The sequence below is a fragment of the Castor canadensis genome, chromosome 13 (genome assembly GCF_047511655.1).
Source record: "Castor canadensis chromosome 13, mCasCan1.hap1v2, whole genome shotgun sequence".
NCBI classification, from domain to species: Eukaryota; Metazoa; Chordata; class Mammalia; order Rodentia; family Castoridae; genus Castor; species Castor canadensis.
The window spans coordinates 45,396,413-45,418,861 of record NC_133398.1 but is presented as its reverse complement, the minus strand read 5'-3'; the positions used below and the strand labels follow the sequence as shown (position 1 = coordinate 45,418,861).

Below are 22,449 nucleotides of genomic sequence, written 5' to 3'. Positions count from 1 at the left end.
TCCCCCTCCCACTGGTGCCAACCCCCAGACAGGACCTGTTTTTACCTTCCTGTCTTTCATTTTTGAAAAGGAGGTAGATATTTTTGACTTAAACATTACAAAATGTACATGTTTGTGAAAATATCACATTATCCCATCAATATGTAAAATATTTATGATGAATGGGGATATAGTTCAGTGGTAAAGTGCTTGCTTAGCATGCATAAGATCCAGGGTTCCATCCCCAGCACTTCAAAATATTTTAAAAAGTTTTTATGTTTCTGTGTTCCAAATACAAAATTGTTGGGAGTCAATTTTGGTTGAAGGTCTCTGGTAAGTGTGCAAGTCTACTCCAGAGGAGGTACCTTTGTAAAATAAGAGAATGCACAAGGATTGGTTTAACAATGTCTAACCTTTATAATGAGGTAGGAGAATCCTCTATTTTATTTCACTTTCAGTAAACAAAACCTCCAGGTTGAAAACTGTGATCTTTAATAATATCTTTGCTTCCCAGGAGCTCATGGTTAAGAATTCTTAATTAACTGAATTTTTTACAAGAAGTTTACTAAGATTGGACAGTCGTGGAGAACATCTCCTTTGAGGAAAACTGGCTTATATGTTTCCTCCTGTTATTATTTCAAAGGGAGAAAGTTGATATTTTCCAAATTGGATAGAGCAAAGTTTGCATAAAACCAGCAGAATAGCCTTTGGCCAGAGAAACCTAAAATCCTGTCAATTGGGCCTTTATTGTTCCATTTGTGCATTCTACAACCCATAAGACTGAGAATGATAAGTACCATGTATGTGTTAGAAAATCACTCACAAACTACAAATAGATAAACATTTGGCCAGGGAAACATGTTCCCTGGTAACTGTGGAGTTCAAAAGGAACTCCTCAGGAGCAAACATCTTTTCCAGTAGGATTTTCTCATTTAGGTCATAATTTTGGAGCTTGAGAATACTTCAACCCAATAAGAAAACATGAAATCATTGCTGAAACATATAGTATCCCTGCAGTGGTGGTAAGTGGACACATTCTAATAGCCATAACTTGAAAAGTCCCAGAGACAAAGGGAAGTGTCCTTGTGATTCATAAACTGGCTTTCTAAGATTGTTTAATACAGACAGTACAATGGAAGTATTACCTTTTGAGTAACTGTAGGAGATTTTTTCCAGTAATATTTTTCCTTGCAGACTAATGAGTTAATTCATGAATGTGTTGTAAGAAGGGTAACTAAAAGTCTTATGAGGAGAATTGGTCTGTCATTTCATCCATACCATAAACTAGTTTCACAAGAGAAAGCTCCAGCCAGATGTAGGGCAAATGCCTGAAATCCCTGGAGCACTCTGGAGGCTGAGGTGAGAGGCTCTCAACTTCGATGCCAGCCTGGGTGGTAGAGGGAGATTGTCTAAAACAAACAAATGAACAAAGAACATTCCTTCTCCCCTGTTCTAGAATTCCTTCTCAGAGGTTCTCACTTGTGCCTCTTTAATAGGTGGTCCTGAAGAGGTCAGGAAGCCAGTTGTTTCCACAGCATTCCCAAATCACGGGCTATTGCAAATGCATTCCTACTGCCTGAAAAGTATTAGCCAATTTACCTTCTACCATTTGGCAGGCCCTACCTAAGGCAATCAGTTCAGTTTGCTGGGTTGATTTTATATCTACCAGATATGGTAGAGTTGTTTTCTATGTCTTCCATTACAGACAGCTGCATCCTGCACTGCTTTTTCCAGAAATATTTTTAAAATATGATACATCTATAAACCAGACATGTTTCTGGGTGTGAGGAGTTGGTCAGTCAAAGAAACACACTCATGAGGCAGCTCATCAGCAGACAATAGTAGAAGAGTTGGTTGAATTGATCTGGTTACAGCAGAAAACAGTGACTAAAGATAAAGTGAAGGAGACAGTGGTAAAGATAAAAGAAGGCCTTTATATGAGGCAACATAGTAATATTGGGTGATGATATTTTAGGATAGTTTCCATAGAATGAAGACATAAATAGTGGAGAGCCTATGACTATCATGACTATCTCTTCAATTGCCTACAAGCTGAGCTGTGGCTGATACAGCTTTCCTTGTACAGTCAACCCTTTAGCTACTGCACCTAACAGTCTACTGCAGTATCCTGCAGTTCTATTCTGTTCTGAACTCTAGATCATAAATTTGGATATTTAGGTCAAATTCTCTAGCAAATCCGAGGAGAAGAAGAGGAGGAGGAGGAGGGGGAGAGGAAAGAGGGAGGAGGAGGAAAAAGAGAGGAGGAGGAGGAGGGAGAGAAGAAGGAAGATTCCTCCAGAGGAAGTGGAGAGGGAAAGATTAGATTTCAACATGGAAGTTGACAAGAGAGGTAAAGGGATGCTTAAGGGGCAGTTGGGAGGAGAATAAGAGAAGCAGTGGTGAGAGAAGCTTCTGAAACCTTTCTAAATTTAACTGGCTTTTTTTGTGTGTGTGAAATTAATTTGACAACTTCTTATTCATTGCCTGGACAGGGACTAGTCTACCAGAATTCTTTGGGATGCCTCCAAGTATCACTGAAATAACTTTCTCATTCTGTATGTTTTTTTTATTCATGCAGTACTAGGGTTTGAACTCAAGACCTGGCACTTGCTAGGCAGGCACACTACCACTTTAATCATGTCTCCAGCTGTATTTGCTTCTAAAACCAAATTACTGTAATTGAGTGCACAAATACATCAGTTTTGGAATTCCAAAATATCACCATTTGCGCCATTATGATTTGGGTTCATCCTAGGTTTTGTGGACCCATTTAGCAAGATGAAGTTCCCCAAACTGTACAAAAATCCATCTAGAGTCTCTAAGGGGGTTGCTCTTTAAAACAACAACAAAAAGCTCAGGCTTTGATGAGCTAGTTCCCATAGTTGAGTTTTTTTTTTCTTTTTTGGGAAGAATTCAAATTTAATACTTCTTGATCAACAGAAATGAAGACAGGGCACAAATTCAACACTACAGTGAAATGGGGTGGGGTGGGGGAGAGGGTCAAGGGTGGACCACAGAAACCAGGGAGTGATTCCTTTGGTGCTGAGTCCATGGCTAACTCAGCAGACCAAGTACTGCAGTGAGTGAACCAATGAGTGAGCCTGGGAAGCCTGGCTGGTGGCAGCATCACTGACCTCAGGCCAGAGGAGTGTCTGGAGCTTGTCACAGCAATACTTGGTCAGCATCTGAACATCACCTGAGGGGCTTGTTCAGGGCACAGCCCTCCTTCTATCGAAACACGAGGTGAGGAAACAGTTTCCTGCTGTTGGGACTGTCTGCTGACACATAGCGGCAGCACTATATACCACTGCAGCGCCTCCCCACAAATGATTCCACAGCCGGAGGAACCCAGGCAGTGAAGGAGCCACAGTGTTAAATGGAATGTGAGGGATAGGAATTGGCAGAGGAGGAGCTATGTCCATGGGGCCCTCCCCAGGCATCAGTGAAGGTTGCTGTTGATAAGGAGCACCTATTCTCCAGGTTTGAGAGTTGGTATCCTGAGGTAGGAGCAGTTGGCACAGCGGAAGGCATCACCCAGGTAGCAGTCCTCATAGGCCAATGTGGGCTGGGAATTCTGGCCCTTTATCTTCTCCCTTTCCAGCTCTTCTGCAAGGCCACAGGTGCGGTTCTTACCTGGGAGCTCTGACCCTTTGACTTCTTTTCCAGCAATTCTGTGACGCCACAGGTGCAGTTCTTACAGGCTTCCCTCTTTTCCCCCTCTCCACAGAGATGCAGAATCAGGCTTTTTCACATCTTCTGGATCCAAGCAGCATATCTGAGTCAATGAGATTCAAGCTGTCATCCTCCATGCCATTGGCTGAGAGGGTCCAGAGCATGGTGGCAGCTGAGTCCATAGATTTCACTGGAGAAGACTTCTTGGTGATGAAAAGCTTAAGCTGACTAGAACCCACTTCGAAGCTGGGTTTTTTGCCTGTGATCTGAACACAGAGCAGGCTATCACTGCTGAAACCTAGGTGCTAGTACACTGACTGCATCGCCTCAGGGCTTAAGGTCTTCTGCTACAGCTCTTTTACTTCCACAAGGCTAGAGTCGGGGCTGAACACAGGTTAGATGCTGTCTTCACTTTACTATTGCTAACCGTATCTGTCTGTGTTGGTTCTTTCAGAGAAAGACATCCTCTAGGCCAAAGGATCCAAGCCACCTCAGTCAGAACCGCAGCGCTAGGCATACTGGTGCTTCCTGGGACTTCTGACAAAATAAGTATCAAAGCTGGATTCATTATGGGCAGAGTACAGTAGCTGGTTGGTATTTTCCAGACACTTGGCCCCCACTGCCAGTTAGCACTTGAAAGTGTATCCACCAGATCTTCCAGAACCTCCACTGGGGATAACTGATTCAAGACAACTGCCACAAGCTGGCCAGTTGAGATTCCAGTCTGCCATCCTGCAGGGCTGAAGGACCTGTCACCTAGGTTACCTCCAGTCTTCTCCACTGCTGCTGACTTCTCCTACTTTAATCTTTTAATTGTGAACAAGAAAGGGAGAGGGGATATGTGAGTCAAGTATGCTGCTTTTGACCTTAACTCAAGGCGTCCCCTTTTGAGTCAATTTTGGCACTTTTACATGTCTCAGCAATCATTTACTTTGTGGTAAGTGGGATGCTAGAGGTGCCAGGTAACCAGCTGAACAAAGCTTCTAAAATGTTCTTTCATGGGGATCCCTGTGAGACTGCTGCACTTTGGAGGCAAGTTTAAAGCCTCACCACCTCATTTCAGTCCTACAAGGCATATCAGATTGTCTATTTTACAGGAAGGCCCTGGTGTCGTCTTTAAAGTTTGCATTATCCACCAATAATAGTTTACTCCTCAAGGAGGCTCAGATGTGATGCAAGCAAATTAAAGGAGCAAATATACATCATCTAAAGTCTTCGTGACAAAAAGGCTTGAGGCTTGATCTCAATCTAACCAAACCACTGGATCTAGCTTTCAGCTTATAGGAAATAGAAACTGTCATGTACAGTCTCTAAGATGACCAGTGCCTTGACTAATCCATTGTCTTTGAGTAACCTGCTTCCAACCATTCTGTTGAGATGTCACTTCTGTGATTAGATTTTAAAAGATTCCAACATTGGTCCTGCTAGCAGGCTCTCTCCTTTGCTGGCTTTGAAGAAGGAAATTGTCATGTTGGCAACCAAACCAAACAAAACAAGCAAAAATGAGGATAGTCTCTGGCAAACAGCTAGCTAGGAACTGACGTCCTCTGTCCAACCCCAAAAGAACTGAATGACCATGGAAGCTTGAAAATGATTATGTTCCCAGACAAGCCTTTAGATGAAATCCCAGCCTTGGCTGGTATTATTATTTTTTTGGCAGTACTGGGGCTTGAACACAGGGCCTCCACCTTGAGCCACTCCATCACCCCCTTTTTGTGATGGGTTTTTCTGAAATAGGGTCTCACCAACTATTTGCCCAGGCTGGCTTTGAATCATGATCCTCCTGAGTAGCTAGGTGCAAGCCACCAGCACCCAGCATAGCTGGTATCTTGACTACAGCCTCATGTGAAACAGCTAGTGGCTATGTGGGATTCATGACCCACAGAATATGGTAGATAATAAAGGTCTGTAGGTGGGTGGTTTGTTTTGTAGCTCATGTTAGCAAATGTTCTATTGCCAAGCGTGTGTTGTTTTAAACCATTAAGTTTTGAGGTAGTTTATACAGCAATAATGCATAATACAGAAGGTTTACAGGAACATTTTACAAATACAAAACTGGGCATACTTCACATTCTAGAGTAGAGTCTTCAAAAAGTCAATGGTAAGTGACTCTTCAAGTAAGAGATCTAAGAGATATAAAACCAAATAATTAAATTGAGAAATAAACCCTAATTAGATTTAGATAGGACCATTTACAGCAAAAGACATTCTTAGGAAAATTAAGGACAGTTGAAATATGAACTAGATATCTGACATTATGAAATTACCTGTTTCCTTAAGTGTGATAATCTTATTGCAGTTATAAAGAATATTCTTTAAAATGCCCTTATTCTTAGAAGATGCATACTAAAAGGTTTAGTTGATTTGAAATCTGCAACATGTTTTTTAAGTAATGTCAAAAGTATAAAGAGAAAAATATGGTGATATTAAAATGGTACAAACCTATAGTCTCTGGTTTAACAATAGTTTGACTACAATTTTTTGACTTTATAATGGTATGAAAGCCATACACATTCCTTAGAAACCCTACCTCAAATTTTGAACTACACCAGTCTAGGGACATCTGGTAAAAAGCTATTCATGATACTAGGCAATGGCAATGCACCACAGCTCTCAGTCAGTCATTAAATAATGACAATGAACAACTAATACTCTATGGTGTACTGTGTTGCTAAGCTATTATGGTCAGTAGGTTTGGTATATTACATTGCATTTTCAAATTGTGGTAAGTTTATTGGGACATAACACCCATCATAAGTCAAGGAGTACCTGTAGTTGGCAAGTCCTTGAATGTTCACTGTACTTCTCTTTCACATTTTCTTTATGCATAAACATTAAAGGAAAACTCATGGAAAAATGAAGTTAAATGAAAAAGCCTTCAAAACTGTATTTATAATCACAACTATACTGCATATAATTTTCTACAGAAAAATGCATCAGAAATTAGAATAATTAGAAATTACTCTCAGAACTTATAAGAAGGACAATACCTCGCAAATGGTCCTCTACTCATTTTATCATTTCCTCACAAAATAACCACAAGAAGAAGTGTTAATTACTATGGAACCTCCTGCTCTTGTCCCCAGAATCTATATTTAGCTTTTTCTTCCACCACTTATGAAGATTATGAGGTGGATAAAAAACTTAATCACATTGCTATTTAGTCATCTATTGCTATTACGTCAAACTCAATTATAAGAAAATCACAATAGTAACATACTCATCTAAAAATGAAGCTAAGTTATGAAGTTGAGATGCCAATTTAGCTCATTTGCAGGCAATGAGATTTCAAATGCAATGTTAATTACACTAATTCCAAGACTCATACCAGACTTGTAGAGGTGATTTGGCCATGTCTATCAGTCTAATGTCCATTAACTTGATCCATCAGTTCCATGCATAAAATGTATTCCAAAGAACTAGTAAGACTCTTGTGAGATTTGCCATAGCACTGCTTGGTAGCCAATTGGAAAAGTACCCAATAATAAAACATGGGTATATTTATATAATGAAATATTGTATTTATTAAGGTAGATATATGTGTCCTATATAGAGAGTTTTAAAATCAGATTATTGAACAGTGTATCACAGTCTTTTTTTAAAAAATAAAACGTTTACATACATGTTAATATGATTTAAGGTATGAAGAATGGTTCTTTTAGTTTGTTGAATTTCAGGCAATTTTTACTTAGGGGGGGTGCATGTGTTTCACTCAATGAGTATTTTTCTTTTGGAAAAACAGGATTAAGAGAATCAAAGAAAAGTTTAACTAAAGAAAAAAAAATCTTTAAATCACTATCATGTCCTTCAACTGAGATTATCTTTCCTTGTACTAAGCTGTGTAAACATGAAATGACATAATAAAAGTTGTTATAAAAAGACACAGTGATGGGAATCAGTGTTTACAATTTGTCACTCCTTACATTTTGGACTACATCCAATCATTATTCAAACAATTTTCAAAATATTGCAGATAAATTGTTTGTACTCACAATTACATGCTAGACTGGACAAGAAAGCAGTGTACTATAATGGAATCAAGCTGATTTGGGTTAACCTCAAGTTTTGCCATTTAAGTCTGATGTACCAATCTAAATCCAATCTCAATAAAATGTAAAAGCACAGGTACCTAACTGAACAAGCAAACAGTACTTAAAATACAGGTATACACCAAGAAGTTGCAACTTAATACTCAGTAAGGTACACATCCCCTATATTTACATTTTACTCATTAACTTTTGATATTCTACAAGTTTTACCTTGGATTAATCTAGACAATCAGAACTTTTTCTTCCCTTACTGAGAAAAAACTGTCCTTTTAGACTGCAATTTGGAATCAAGCCAGGAATCCCATGATTCTTTACACTGTAAATGGTCAGAATGTTGTTCACTGTAGTAGGGAAAGTGCTCTTTGTGAAAACAGAGATACCAGGGCTGAGGATGTAACTCAGTCATTAGAGCACTTGCCTACCATGTGTGAGACCCTGAGTTTCATGTCCAGCACTAGGGAAAAAAAAGAAAAAAGAAGTAACACTTCTCTTAAGAAATTGAGTTACCTTAGACACAATAAATTATGTGATTAATAAATGACTCCTTCTTTGTGGTAGTTGCTAAGATGTTCAGAAATACCTGTGCCCTCCTTACAACATGGCAAGTACTTTGAGTAGTCTACAAGTACTCATGACTTCACTTTTTTAACTATCATGATTAATTCTATTGTTTATTTTTGAAACCAGAGGTAATACTATCTTTCATTTAAAGTAGGTTCGAGGATTATAGTATACTGCCTGAACAATATTGGATGCTTAAAATCACTAATTTCATATGACAGGCTCTTGTCAAATAACAAAGTTTGATGTATGCTTGCTTGCACAATTGCCTAATTACATTTAGCATTCCAAAATTCTCTTTGAATTAAAGAAATATGACTCAAGCCAAATATCAAAACTGAAATGAAAAATTAAGTTAACTCAAATAGTGAAGGGCAAAAGAAAATAGATCTTAGTTGTAATGAAAATGACCCAAAATAAACAGCTAAATATCAAAGCCATAATGACAAATGAAGTTACCTCATATAGTAAAGGGGTAAAGAAACTAGAACCTGTAACTGACTTGAAGCCAAACCTATCTGAATTGACACGTGATCTAACTATTTCACTATTTTTTTTCTTTATCTAAAAACGGCCCATCATACAAGGCACCGGTGGCTGTAATCCTAGATACTTGGGAGGTTGAGTTCGAGAGGACTGAGGCTCAAGGCCAGTAGAGCAACTATTGTGCAAGAGACCCCCATCTCCAAAAAATAACTAGAGTAAAAATGGACAGGAGGTATGGCTCATTTCAGGCTTTCTTACAAGCCCAAAACCCCAGTCCCACCAAAATAAACAAACAGATAAAAATGACCCATCAAACACTTTCTCTTTACAAATGACTTAAATCAAAATATTATTATGTCTCTTCAATAAATAATTTATAATAATTTATAAAAGTTTTTAAAGTAAATCCTTAAATAAGACCTTGAAATATATCAATACTGCTGAAAGAATCCAACAGTGATAGTAAAGTTAAATAGGAGATAAGTGACAACATTAACAGTTTGTTGTATAAAAACGGTAAAAGCATGTTTTATAAATAAAAGCCCTTATGTTCTCCTGAATGAATACGACGAGGCAGAAAATGGCATTATAGTTGAATTATTGATTAATTCTTTCTTAATTTACTTCTATACTCTTGAAAACCTACCCACATTACACAGGAAAATCTCGCATTTCATCAGTGCAAAAATTTTATTTCTCCTTTGTTTCCCCTCCCCATCACTTTACAAGATCTGAAATTTTACTTAATCCACAGTATTATTCTTCTTAATCATCTGCAATCAGTCAGGTAAAATGTGAGGGAAAAAAACAAAAAAAAACCCAACAACACTAATCAATTTAAAATCTCACCCCCACCCTTGGCCTTCCCCATTGCTACAGCAAATTTAGGATTAGTCTGCAACATTCACTTACTTTAGCTGGCTCTGATACTGAGGCATACTTTTTTATTTGAGAATCAACACCTAAAGACTTAGCTAATTGTACAGCATTTGAATCATCACTGATAAGTGTCCCAAGAGCCACAAGAAGTCTAAAAACGGCTTCTAGGTCTTGTACAACTTCCAAAATTGTACTAATTACTGACAAGCATTGAGCTTTCCCTTCAATGTTATGGTCTTTATGGAAACAAACAGAATAGTTCAAGGTCAAGGTAGCCAGAGCAACATGAATGTTCTTATTGCTCCCTGATTTCAGTTCTATTGCATGGGACATCAGTGATTCTCTCTGAGACATCATGAGTTTTTGTCCTGCCTGGCCAACAAAGCAATTACAAAAAGTCCTGAGAGCAAGCAGCTGGTTTGCTGGCTTTCCTTTAGGGTTCAGAAGATTCATAAGATGACTGCTGAACTGAGCCCCTTCCTTTTCATTGCAGAAGTTCTCATTCACATTGGGATGTTTAATTGACAGCCGGAGAACGTCAAGTGCAGGAAAGACAATATCTATTAGAAAGAAAAATTCATTAATGTTCACAAAAATATAGAAAGTTCCCTATGACTGTTACTCAATTTTTAAGGAGTTTACTTTCCTACTATGAAATTAACATGTGACCATTTTAGAAAATGTGAAAAATCATGTGCTTGCTTTACAAAATGCATATATTTCTGAAAATCATGTTAATTGGTTTTTTACATTTGTATTGACAGTATTTATTGCTAAAAGATCATATATGCTTTAAGAATAAAGTAATATTTTCAGATTATCAAATAGCCTAATGAATGAATGCAGTAGGAACTTTGCTTTAAAAAATTTTGTAAGAAGACCAAAGAGGTGAACAGGCAAAGTACTCCAAAATCTGCAATCTCTTAGCACCAGGTACCAAAAAGCATTTCTGATTTTAGATTTCTAAATTAAGGATGCTCAACTAGTAAAGTTAATGTCAATGTTTCAAAATGAAAAACTCCAAAATCTAAAGAATTGTGGTTCAAACATTTCTGATGAGGACTATCAACTTATAATTTCAGATTCTCTTAAGGCATGTGACCAAAACAACATTATAAATTATAGTGATGTAGTGAATTCTTTTTGTTAAGTTTTTCACAATTTGAATTAGAACTGTCTAAGTTAACTTTCATTTAATCTAGAAACAACAGTAATATTGTTAGAAATGAATGCTTTCGAGTTACATTTTAAATGGTGCTTGCTTATTTACCTTCAGGCCAGTGGATAGCTTTCCACAAAATCTGCAGTTGCTGGGCTGTGGGTTTTTCTGAAGAACTATTACATATTAGGGACAGTATCTTTTCAAGAAGTACCAAGTCATCTTCAGTTAACTTCTTCTCTTCAGGTGCAGTTCCATTGAGTTCCTTCAGTTTTCCTAGAACCCAAAGCCAAACTTTCAAAATTCTCTAACTGTGGTTAGTCAGGTTATATCAAAGCCAAAACTTTCAGTGAGAATATTCTGCTGGAAGAATATTCTATTGTACAACTGTATGACTTTTCTTGGTAATTATTAAAGACCTTAAAATAAAAAGGGTTGTGTTTTTTCAGCTGAGCATTTGTATGGCAAAAGAAAGATTACTGTGATCATTTTTATTTCACCTGTTATTTTCTAAGACTTTCTGAAGGTTTCTATTTTTAATAAAGTTTGAAAGTACATCAGATTTGTAACCATTCTAAATAGTTTGCAAAGCAATAGCACATTGTGTATGACCAGGCGTGGGTTGACCCTACGTTCCTAACAGAAAATTTGTAACAACTTTTTACAGTTGCCAATGGAATAGCTGAGTAAAATGCCTAATGAAAATAAAGTTCCAGCTGCATATTTGACAACACATTAAAAAATTATTTAGCAGAAAGAAATAGCACCTTTCCTTCCCATGTTCACCATTTCTATCATTTCTTCAAAATTCTTTAATTCAAGAAAACTCAAATTCCACTCACAAAGATTAATGAAGATAAATCATCCAAATTTACAAATTTTTATAAAATCTAAATGGAAACATGGACCTGTTTCACTACTCTTCAGCATCAGAAATTTCAAGTATCACAGAACTATTGAAAACTACTTATTTAAGGAATGTAAAAAGCAACAAATCGCTTAGATTTATATAATAGTTTTAAAATGCCTTTTTAATTTAAAATAAATGAAGATACATATGAAAGATTTTTTTGTTTTGGGGTGAGCCTGGGGTTAGAACTCCGGGCTCTGCACTTGCAAAGAGGTTCTCTACTGCTTGAGCCACACTCCAGTCCATTTTGCTGTGGTTATTTTGGGGATGGAGTCTTGGGAACTATTTGCTTAGGCTGGCCTTGAACCAAGATCCTCCTGATCTCAGCCTCCCAAGTAGCCAGGATTACAGGCATGAGCCACCAGTGCTATGAATGCTTTTTATAAAGATATTATGAAGGATGATAATGACCTCTCAAAATACCCTGACTTATATTTAGGCATGAATGTTATCTTAATTCTCACCATCTTTGTGGCAAATAGAGATGATGGTTCTCTTCATCAAAAGACCCAGCATTCCTTCCTTCCTTCTTTCCCTCCTTTCTTACCACTCTCCCTGCTCCCTTCCTCTCCTTTTTTACTATTTTTTTGAGACATGTAGACCAGGCTGGCCTCAAACATACTACATAGCTCAGGTGGCCCTCAAACTTGGAAAACTCTGCCTCAACCTCCCAGGTGCTGGGATTACAGACTTGTACTACCATGCTCAAATACCTATAAGGTCTACTTTGCTTAATCATTTTAAAAGCCTTATAAGATTTCCTATGCAAACAGCAGGGCTCACCACGCACCTGCAGATAATCAAGAATTGACTTTGTGAGGAATAAACAATGCCACTCAAAGTTCTGCTCCAGGTCCTCTAAACAGCATCTCCAGACCAGGGGATGAGCAACAGTGGAGAAGCAGCCTTGATGGTGTCTCAACTGTCTGTGGCATGCGAGAAAATTAATTTAAATCAACTTACCTAATATCTGTGTAGGGTTTGCTTGGTCAAAAGTGACAGCTTCTTTTTTAGGGAAATATATATTCACTGTTTTAGATGCAGCTGATCGGTAGGCACTATTCCCTATTTACAGAATCGAAAATCATTCAGCATGATCATAAATGAGATTTTTCTAATTGTATGACTTCATTTTCACAATTATTAACGTGTAACTACTGGGTACATGCAATGAAAACAAGCAACTTCAAAAAAGAGAAATAATTCATCTATCAAATACTGTAGACTGTTTATGTACTTATTGATACAACATTAGCAGGCACTGTCATTTATCCTTGTCATCTTCATAAATCCCAACTTAACAAAACTCTATCTGATGATAAACAAACTGACATAAGATGAGAATTCAGAAACAGTTAGTGGAATGAATGACTTCAACTAAAGTATAAGTTAAACCCCAATTGCCTTACTTACATTTTAAATCTTACTTGTGCTCCATTTTTATTCTAATATAAAGATGAAGCAAGTAGTAAGTGTACAAAATTAATTCTAACTTTATAAAGCATAAATTATTTACTCACATGATCAAAGATTAGCTACAGACATTGCCTACACTCCTGATTGTTAGTCTAGTCTGTGGTAAGGACAATGAAAACATTAATCAAATAGTCAAACAATTAAGCACAATGAAAAGACCTCTGAAGACAAAGTACAGGATGCCATGAGAACTTATGACAAAATGGGTGATTTGGCAAAGGACAAATGTGGATGCTCAGGAAAGTTTTACTGTTCAATACTTTTTGTTTGTTTGTTTTTGGTGAGGGGGCAGTAATGGGATTTGAACTTAGTGTCTTTCTACTACTGGAGCCACACCCTCCAACCATTTTTTATTTAGCTTGTAGTTTTGTTTTTGTTTGTTTTTTGGCAGTACTGGGGCTTGTACTCAGGGCCTAGAACTTTCTAGACTGGTGCTCTACAACTTGAACCTCTTTCCCAGCTTTAGTTTGTTTATTTATTTATTTATTTTTTATTCATATGTGCATATATTGTTTGGGTCATTTTTTAGTTTGTTCTTGAGATAAGGTTTTACTTTTGCCTAGGCCGTTCAGACTAAGCCTCCTACCACCATCTTTCGAGTAGTAGAATTACAGGTGTGTAGCACCACACCCAGCATGCTTTTTGAGATAGGGTCTCCTTAACTTTTTGCCAGGATTTGCTTTGAGCTTTGATCCTCCTATCTCTGCCTCCCAAGTAACTGGGATTATGGGTGTGCACTATTATGCACAGCCTTCAATAAAGTTTTAATAAGTACTTTATTTAAAAATTAAAAAGGAAAAAAGGGGGAGTGAACAACCAATAACTCGTGGTCTAAATAACATAAGGATCATAAAACAGAATCGTGTGTTCAGATCTCTTGAGGTAGAAAATAGCATGGCAAGCTTGACACATGCTGGAATGAATAAAAAAAAAAAATAAGAATGCCAGAAAAGCCATTTGAGGGTTTTTAAAACAAAGGTATAAACAGAGTAAACTACAAAAAAGGTCACTGCCTGCAGTATGGACCATGGAGAGACCAGATTGGATGCTGTTATTTCATTAGTCTAGGTGAGAGGGAATGACAACTTGGACCATGGTATACAAAGGTCCAGTACAGATAAGAAATTGTTAAAACTAACTTCTGAATCATGCTGTAATCCCAGCCATTAGGAAGTCAAGGAAGGAGAATTGCAAGTTTAAGGACATCCTGAACTGCATAGTGACCCTTTCAAGAAACCCAGGGCTGGGAAAGTAAAGTATCTGCCTACCATGTGTAAGGCCCTGGGTTTGATCCCCAACACCATAAAAAACAAAACAAACAAACAAAAAAGCCCAAAAAACTGATAGAAAAATGGGAAAGAGCACTGTTAACTTTAGCCTCTTTTGTTAAATAAGTGCAGTAAACAATCACTAAACAATTATTCTCTACAAAGCAATTTACATGAATTTTATAATTTTAGGCTTTTACATCTCTGGGAGGGAGAGATTATCTCAACTTTTCAAGTGAGAAAAACAGAGCCAGACACATCAAATAACTTGTTCAAGATAAACAGATAAAAAAAGTAGTGATGGGAGCAGGGGGGAGAAATGACCCAAGCCTTGTATGCACATATGAATAATTAAAAAAAAAAAAAAAGTTGTGAAACTGAGATTTGACTCAAAGCATTTTTTCACTACCCAGTCCATAATCGTAACTACTATCTTATGCTTACCACTGCTGAACACAGCCAGACACCATGGTTCACGCCTAAAAATCCTAGCTACTTGGTAGGCTGAGATCGAGAAGATCAAGGTACAAGGCCAGCCAGGGCAAATAATTTGTGAGACCCCCATCTCCAAAATAACCAGAGCAAAACAGACTTATACAAGTTCCTGTTTTACAAACATGAGCATGTGTGTGTGTTACATATGTATGTATATATATTGCCAAACAATGTTACTTTTGCAATTAAAAAACAGCTTATGAAAACACATGCCAAGTTAGTTAAGTGGTGAGTTTATGAGCATTTACTTATGATTCTCAATAAAATGTCATTCAAATTCTCATATATATCTAAATATGTATTTGACATTTATCTGATATAAATATATACTGACATATATTTATCTAATAAAGCATAAAACAAAAATTAAGTAGGGAAAAATATGTCAAGAGATATGTCAAATTAAAAGTGTTGACCCACAAATTTAGCTTTGCATTTTACTGGCAGCATAAATGGAGGAAATCATGCCTGTTTATAGTCATGGACAGGTAAGATGTATCAGACTCCAGGTTACATATTAAAGATAAAAAAAAAATAATTGCTCAAAAGAAAGCCAGATATTTCAGACCTAAATAATAAAAGCAAATTCTTTTGAGTCTTCTTAAAGAAAATATTGGTTAATCCAGCAACTAGCATGAATGAAGGAGGAAGGATTGGAATGAACACTGATTTTTCTAAGGGCAGTGAAGAATAAGTTTTTTCAATCCTGCAAAGTTTATAAAACTGCCCTTGCCAAGACCCACCTACATCAATATTAGACCAGTGAGCAGCTATAGGAGTGAGAATCAAGCTTACATTTTTAAGTTTTCCAAATGATTCTAATGTGCAGTAATGAGACAATTTTGAGAAAATTCTAAAAACTAAACCACGAAAATGATCTATAACAGAAGTCCTCAAGTAAGAAAATGACACAGATTTTCTTACTGTTTTTGAAATCTAAAAATTTCTATATATATATAAATTTTTTTTTTTTTTTTGCAATGCTAGGGATCAAATGCAGGGCCTCAAACATACAAGGTAAGAATGCTACCACTGAGCTACACCTCAAGCAATTTCAATGAATTCTCAAAATCTAAAAGAAAGAAAAAGAAATTAAAAGTAGGTACCTGTAAATGGATCAACTCCAGCCATGGCCGTGCCCATACTTGTAGAACCTGGCACATAACGACCAGCACCTATAATGCAATAACACTGTAAGCAAAGGTAACTACAGATTACAAAGTTCAAAGTATTCCTTCTTTACATAACATTTCACTATCAGTCACACTTGGAATGGCATCTTTATATACATAATAAATATTCTGCAAATTTAATACAGAGAAATGTTTAGAACAGTGCATTCCATATGTGAGTGTCCAATAAATGTTCTAAATAATTCTGAAGTGACAAAATATGGCATTAAATGGCTCAGACATTATAATTATAGAAGTTTAGTGAATTACAAAAACATTCGCTGGGCTCAGCTTTTGAGGAAAGGAGGAAGATGCGTTATTATTCTAGCCTCTAGAAGTTTATACATATGGTCTGGTTAGTCCAACTGGTGCAACACACAGAGAAAAGGCAAATAAACTAAAAAACAAAACCAAAAGAAGATTTAAGATTAACTTAAAATAATGCAAACTACAGAATAAGTAGATTTGTTGAGCTTTAGTTATACACTAGCCAGCATGCTCATAAGCATCTTATGTGCTCATTGAAGTGTTAAATACCATTATAATTCACAGTATTTTAGAAGGCTGAATCACTTGCCCACAGCATTAAGCTATTAAGAGACAGTACAGTTGTATACTTTTCTGATCATCTGAGTGAATCACCTATAATATGTAGGTTCACAGACTTTACCCATAACCTAGTCATTCTCTAAATTGCCTCCACTTTAGAAGCAAACAGAAAACTTCTTAAAAGTAAAACGCCCCGAAGACCATTTAATCAGAATCCTTGGGTGAGGGAACATAAGCATCGTTAACCTCCCCACTAATCTAGTAAATCAGAATCTCTGGGGTACCAATAGTTCAAATGAGCTTCGCAGATCATTCTAATGGATATTTAGAACTTTGAGTACTGCATAAATTAATAAGAAAAAAGAAAAAGAATTAATATTGACCTAAGTTGTATGCTAGATGAGGAAATCCTTTGGCCCCAGCGCTATTGGTAAAGTTTGGGGAATAACATCAACAATAACAGTAATAATAACAAATACATCTTGATGGCTTAAATGTACTCCAGGTACTTTGCTAAACACTGTACATGTATTATGTCATTTAATTTGCATATATCAATACAGTAGATGCTACAATCTATTTTTGTTTTGATTTTTAAGACAAGGTACCACTATTCAGTCCAGGCTGGCCTCAAACTCTCCATTCTCCTGCCTCTGACCCCTGAGTGCTGGGATTACAAGTGCATACCACCACACCTGTTTTGTTATCTATTTTGTATCCAAGTTCAGTGATCCTAATGACACCATGATTCTCTCAGACATTTACTATGCAATCTTGCCTAGCTACATAATCAATGGATCTTCTGAGTTACTGACATTGTACACCGCAAGACATACTCTGGTTATCAGGGCCCCAAGAGCTCTCCTGATTTTGTTGGTATTGATTCAAATTTGGTAGTGTGCTTTATTTTAGAAAAAAAACCACCAATGACATTCTGGAATTCTGTTGGAGCAAGTTTCAGGTATCACTGTTCCTGAATTGCTGATAAAATAGAAGGCCACCATTTTATCTGCTCTTCAGATCCTTATTACCATCTGAAATCACATTATGTCATCAAAAACTTCCTTAACAGCCATTGCACTGTCATAGTATTTAGCTTGATAGTTGGTTATCTCAGTGTATGGGTTGTCAATGCAAAGGATACAATCATCTGCAGCTGGGACCACCAATTTATTCACAGGAGAAATGACCACTGAGAGCAATTCATTTGCCAGAAGACTGGCCTACATTTGTGTGTTGACCCTATCTATGGCTGAGAGATGATCATGGGTGGTCATTTTTATAGCTCACAGTACTAAGTCTGCAAAGCTAGCAGATTCCATAAGAGTTATAGATCTCTTCCCAACTGGGTGTATCATCTAAGAACTCTGCCTAAAGATCCAACAGCATCATAAAAGATATCATAAGCCATTCTGAAAATAGAACCTTCTTCAGTTGAATTAAAAGTTCAGCTCCGCCAGGTTTTTTTTTCTTCCAGCAATGTTGAGCTGAGGCTTGCATACCTCAGGAAGTAAACTCACTCTGAAGAGATAAAAGATACTTCAAGAAGGCCATGAATAACTTAGATTAGGAAGACTAATCCTGGGTAGCTGTGTGGAATGCCTCCTTCCATGCTAAGTCAAAATATGCCTGGGCAGACTTCTTGATTGCACCGCTCCATCCAATACCAGGAACTCACATGGCTCCTTCTCTGCTCCTGATTTGTAGCATCTCGCCAATGATAGCACTCAGGGTGTATCTTGGTTGGAGGGTTCCCCTATTATCTAATTTCACAGATAAAAAACAAAGGCTCAGACAGGTTAAATAACTTGCTGATTTCTCATAGCAAGTAAGTGGTAGAGCCAGGTTTTGAATCTAGGACTGTCTGACTCTAAAACCTCTATTTTTTAACTACTCTGCTCTCTTGGTGGAATGAGCCATGGGAGAAATAACATGCTATTTAAAAACCATGAGGGAAATCTACAAAGACACTCTAGGAAAATGCAAAAATTAGAAGTTAAAAGGAGGTCCATCAAAATTGAAAATATAGATAAGGGAATTATATTATGGAATAATATCTCCAAAACATAATGCAAAATGCTACCAATTTAGTGAAGGCTCTATTAATCAAAACTGCATCCCACCTGTGAAAGGATCTGCTGTGGGCAGTGTGTTGGAAGATCCTGAAGAGCCAGGAACGTAACGACCGCCACCTTTGCATGCAAAACAAAGGAAAAGCTGAGTATATCAAAACTTTTTGAATTTCATAAACAACACAATGCATACATTAGAAGAAGCTAAACTTGGAGAAAACTAACAGAGTGAACTTAAACTGAAAAAAAACCTAAAATTCCAGTGATTCTCCAAGGTTTTTCTTAAACCCAGCATATAAATATTAAAATAGTTGAATTCTAATACAAAGAGACCTCCAGGTGATCTCTGACCTAATAACTATAATCCATTCCTATCCAAACTCACTAGAATTTCTGCTGTTGTTGCTATCAAAACCACAGGCATTAAATGTTAATCTTTTGGAAAAGCCCTGGGTTCATTAATTCATGTGTCAAACAGTATACTCAGTGCTGAGGATCCAGCAGGGAACAAAATTGCTTGCATCCACTGAAGCTTATAACCTACTAGAAAAAAGAATTGCACAGGGAATGAGCACTATGAAGGAAACAGATGTTCATTTACACGTTTACGAGTGTGTGGTGTCTGAGAATATGTTTTGTTTATACATCTAGGGAAATAATCAGGTCATCTACAAAAAGATATGTAAGTATGCTTACAAAATTGGAAGAAAATAAGACAAGTAGTTGACAGATTTCCAGCAGAACAAACTGCTTTTGCACCTGTCTTTCATGCCAAAATGTGTGTAGTACATGTTCTTATTTTTGTCCTATAGTCTGAAATTCCAACATGTGCAATAGCTAGGTACTAGGTACCTAGGTCTTTTTGCTTTATGTGTGTGTGCTAAATGCAAATATTTGAATAGATAAATCATTATTAATTCAGTAGTGAATTACTTTAATAATTCCGATTAAGTCAACATGCAGGTGAGATTAGCTATATTATGTAAATGGGCAAGAGAATTTTGTACTAGAAGGAGAGGAGATAATTTGGGAACAAAGAACACGGAAGGGCAGATGTATACAAGAATTTGAAAACTGTAAGAGGACACAGGGTTCTTGTAGGACAAGAAAAAGCATTAGCAAATGAAAAACATTAAGAAATGACAATAGAGAGAACTAGAGTGAAAAGGTGGAACTAGGGTGGAACTAGTAGTGGAAAAGTTAGCATGTGGTGGCACACACCTGTAATCCCAGCACTTGGGAGGCTAAGGCAGGAGGATTTGAGTTTGAAGCCAGTATGAACTACACACCGAGATGCGGTCTCAAAAAACCAACCAAATAAATGAATAAATAAAAACTAAAAGGACGCTTGCCTAGCACATGTATGTCCTAGGTTAACCCCCAGCACCACATACACACTACCACCACCAGAACAGGAACATATTAACAATAAAGTACCTATTTTGAAATTTTACTTAGCGTAAGCCTTATACAAAGAGGAGACATTCTACTTCCTCCTGTACCTCAGTTCTCTGGATTCATGACTTGGGTAATAGTACTAGTATTACAATCCATTTCCTGAGAGTCAATATTCAGATTAATACTACTCTGATTATAATGTATAGGAGCATGAGCTCCTACCACCATTAATAACATTTTAGATACTGCATACTGTATTACTATATTGCAAAAAAAACCTTTAAAATGAATATGTGAAATACAAGTCACATAACCCACAATCAGTCCTAGAACTGATGTACAACTATCCAATTTAACTGTATATGAAAACAAAATTTCTGTTTAGTAAATTTCACATTATACACTTTTGAAAATGGAATACAGATCAGTGGTAGAGTTCTTGGAGGGGAGGGGGAAGAAGATACTATATAAAGGAACTTTTAAGTTTCTTTATATTCCAAATTATTAAATCCAAGTATTTTAATTCTATTTAGTTTATAGTGAGGCTATATTTTTGAAACAGAACAATTTATAATTGTTTCAATAAAATAAGTAACTACTTCAAAACTGAAGACTTCACATATTTATGCAGGTGAAGTAAAAGTCTCCAGCAGATCCTGGTTTTTATTTAAACAGCTAGTCACAGAGGGCATTTAAATACATCACAAAAATCAACTAAGGTTTGAGTAGAGCTCAGTGGTTAGTAGGGTGTGCTAGGGATGCACAAGACCTTGAGTTCGATCCTCAGCACCAAAAATTCAAAACAAACAAAAAAACCAACACAGATGGAAGTAACTCAATTAAGTAAGACTTAACATAAACCCTAACTTACCTGTAAATGGATCTGAGAAACTGGTGTTCCCAATCCCCAGCATTTGACCTTTTGTGTTATCAATAATAAATTTGGCCACTTGGTCCAAAAACATGGGATTCAAATCATTTTTCTGCAAGAAGTTGTATGCAGCTAGCCAGGGATCATCACTGGTATTATATGGCAATTTATATGATGGTCCACCTTCATTGACATCAATTGAGAAAACATAATCAAATTCCTATAGGAATATAAAACAAAAAGAAAAACAATTGCCAACTTACTAATTTGTACACTTTAATGATATACAACAGACTTTGTTTTCTTTTATAGTACCTAAAACTTTCTCCATAGGGCAGCGCTAAAAGCTTCCCCTTTGACAAATAAAGCTGAATAGCAACATCTGCATGTGTTGCAAAATTAGTTTTTCACAGGCGAGGACAGACAGATTAAAACTACCTATTATTTCCAAGGTCAAAGGAGGATTTCTTGGTTGTTCTCAAGGCCAAAAGTATCAGCTCTTATGGTGCCCTACTTACCAAACATTTGGACATTATAAGCAATACCCTGCAGCGTCTTTCATGTCAAGTTAAGTAGAACCAGGCAATAAGCATTAAAGGAGAGGTGGCACAGAAACTCCTAATCTAAAATGGTTGGGAAAAGTTATGTATGGGAACTTACATAACTTGTCTATCTCATGCAGTTTTCTCTACATGGAAATATAGTTTTAAAAATCTATGTCAAAACAGGGAAAAAAGATAATTCTCCCACAACAATATATATACTTTTAAGTGTCAAAAGACAAAAGAAAATTTTATCAGCATGGGGAAAAAGAAAACCTTTGTCTAATAATTTAAGATAATAATAATTAGAAAATAACAGGTGACATACTTTCCCTTCATACAAAACTTTTCCAGATGTTCGCTGAGTAGCACCAGATGAGCCAACAACATCACCAATTTTGATCCACCTCCCTTCACTAACACTCCACTGGTAGGCTTCAACTTTCTCCCCATCTCTGATTAGACGAGTCTGTCCTTCTCTAGTACCTTAAAACAAACATTTTAAGAATTAAAGGTAGAATGGCAGAGTAAATTAAAAAACATTCATGCAGAAAATTCTTAACATTAAAAATTATACATAAAAAAGAATACTTTTTAAACACTATTATAAAGTTTAAAAGAAACTTTGATTACAAAAAGATTCAAAAATGTAATTCTACTAGAAGGTAGAAGAAAATAATGGTTAAAAGGAAATTTTATTAAAGGTTAAAAAAAAATTCTCCTGGAAAGTAACTGGCCCACTCAAAATAAAACAAGTTTATTGCTGAACATCTCCTGTCAACACAACTCATTTTCCAGATGCCCAGGCCAAAATATTAAGGGGTGTGATATTTCTCAGTCCACAGAACAATCCTTCAGCAACTTCTATCAGTTCATTCTTTAAAATATATCTAGAAAACTGTCTTCTCAAC

At 36.6% G+C, this 22,449-nt stretch overlaps 1 protein-coding gene and 1 pseudogene across 3 annotated transcripts in view; both read right to left on the bottom strand.

Annotated features, from left to right (window-relative positions):
• Window positions 1-282: 282 nt before the first annotated feature.
• LOC109698696 (anamorsin-like) lies at window positions 283-6,214 on the bottom strand (annotated as a pseudogene).
• A 3,204-nt stretch (window positions 6,215-9,418) lies between these two features.
• Window positions 9,419-22,449, bottom strand: part of Plaa (phospholipase A2 activating protein) — a 50,509-nt gene continuing 37,478 nt past the window's right edge. For 2 of the 3 annotated variants that reach the window (XM_074051685.1, XM_020183049.2), the window contains 7 exons: window positions 21,867-22,024; window positions 20,997-21,216; window positions 18,779-18,847; window positions 16,041-16,109; window positions 12,659-12,760; window positions 10,897-11,061; window positions 9,419-10,186 (listed from right to left, as the gene is read on the bottom strand). In XM_074051685.1, coding sequence (XP_073907786.1) covers window positions 9,621-10,186; window positions 10,897-11,061; window positions 12,659-12,760; window positions 16,041-16,109; window positions 18,779-18,847; window positions 20,997-21,216; window positions 21,867-22,024 — 1,349 coding nt within the window. In that variant the 3' untranslated portion in view covers window positions 9,419-9,620. The remainder of the gene's footprint in view (window positions 10,187-10,896; window positions 11,062-12,658; window positions 12,761-16,040; window positions 16,110-18,778; window positions 18,848-20,996; window positions 21,217-21,866; window positions 22,025-22,449) is intronic. The other variant, XM_074051684.1, reaches the window with a different exon arrangement.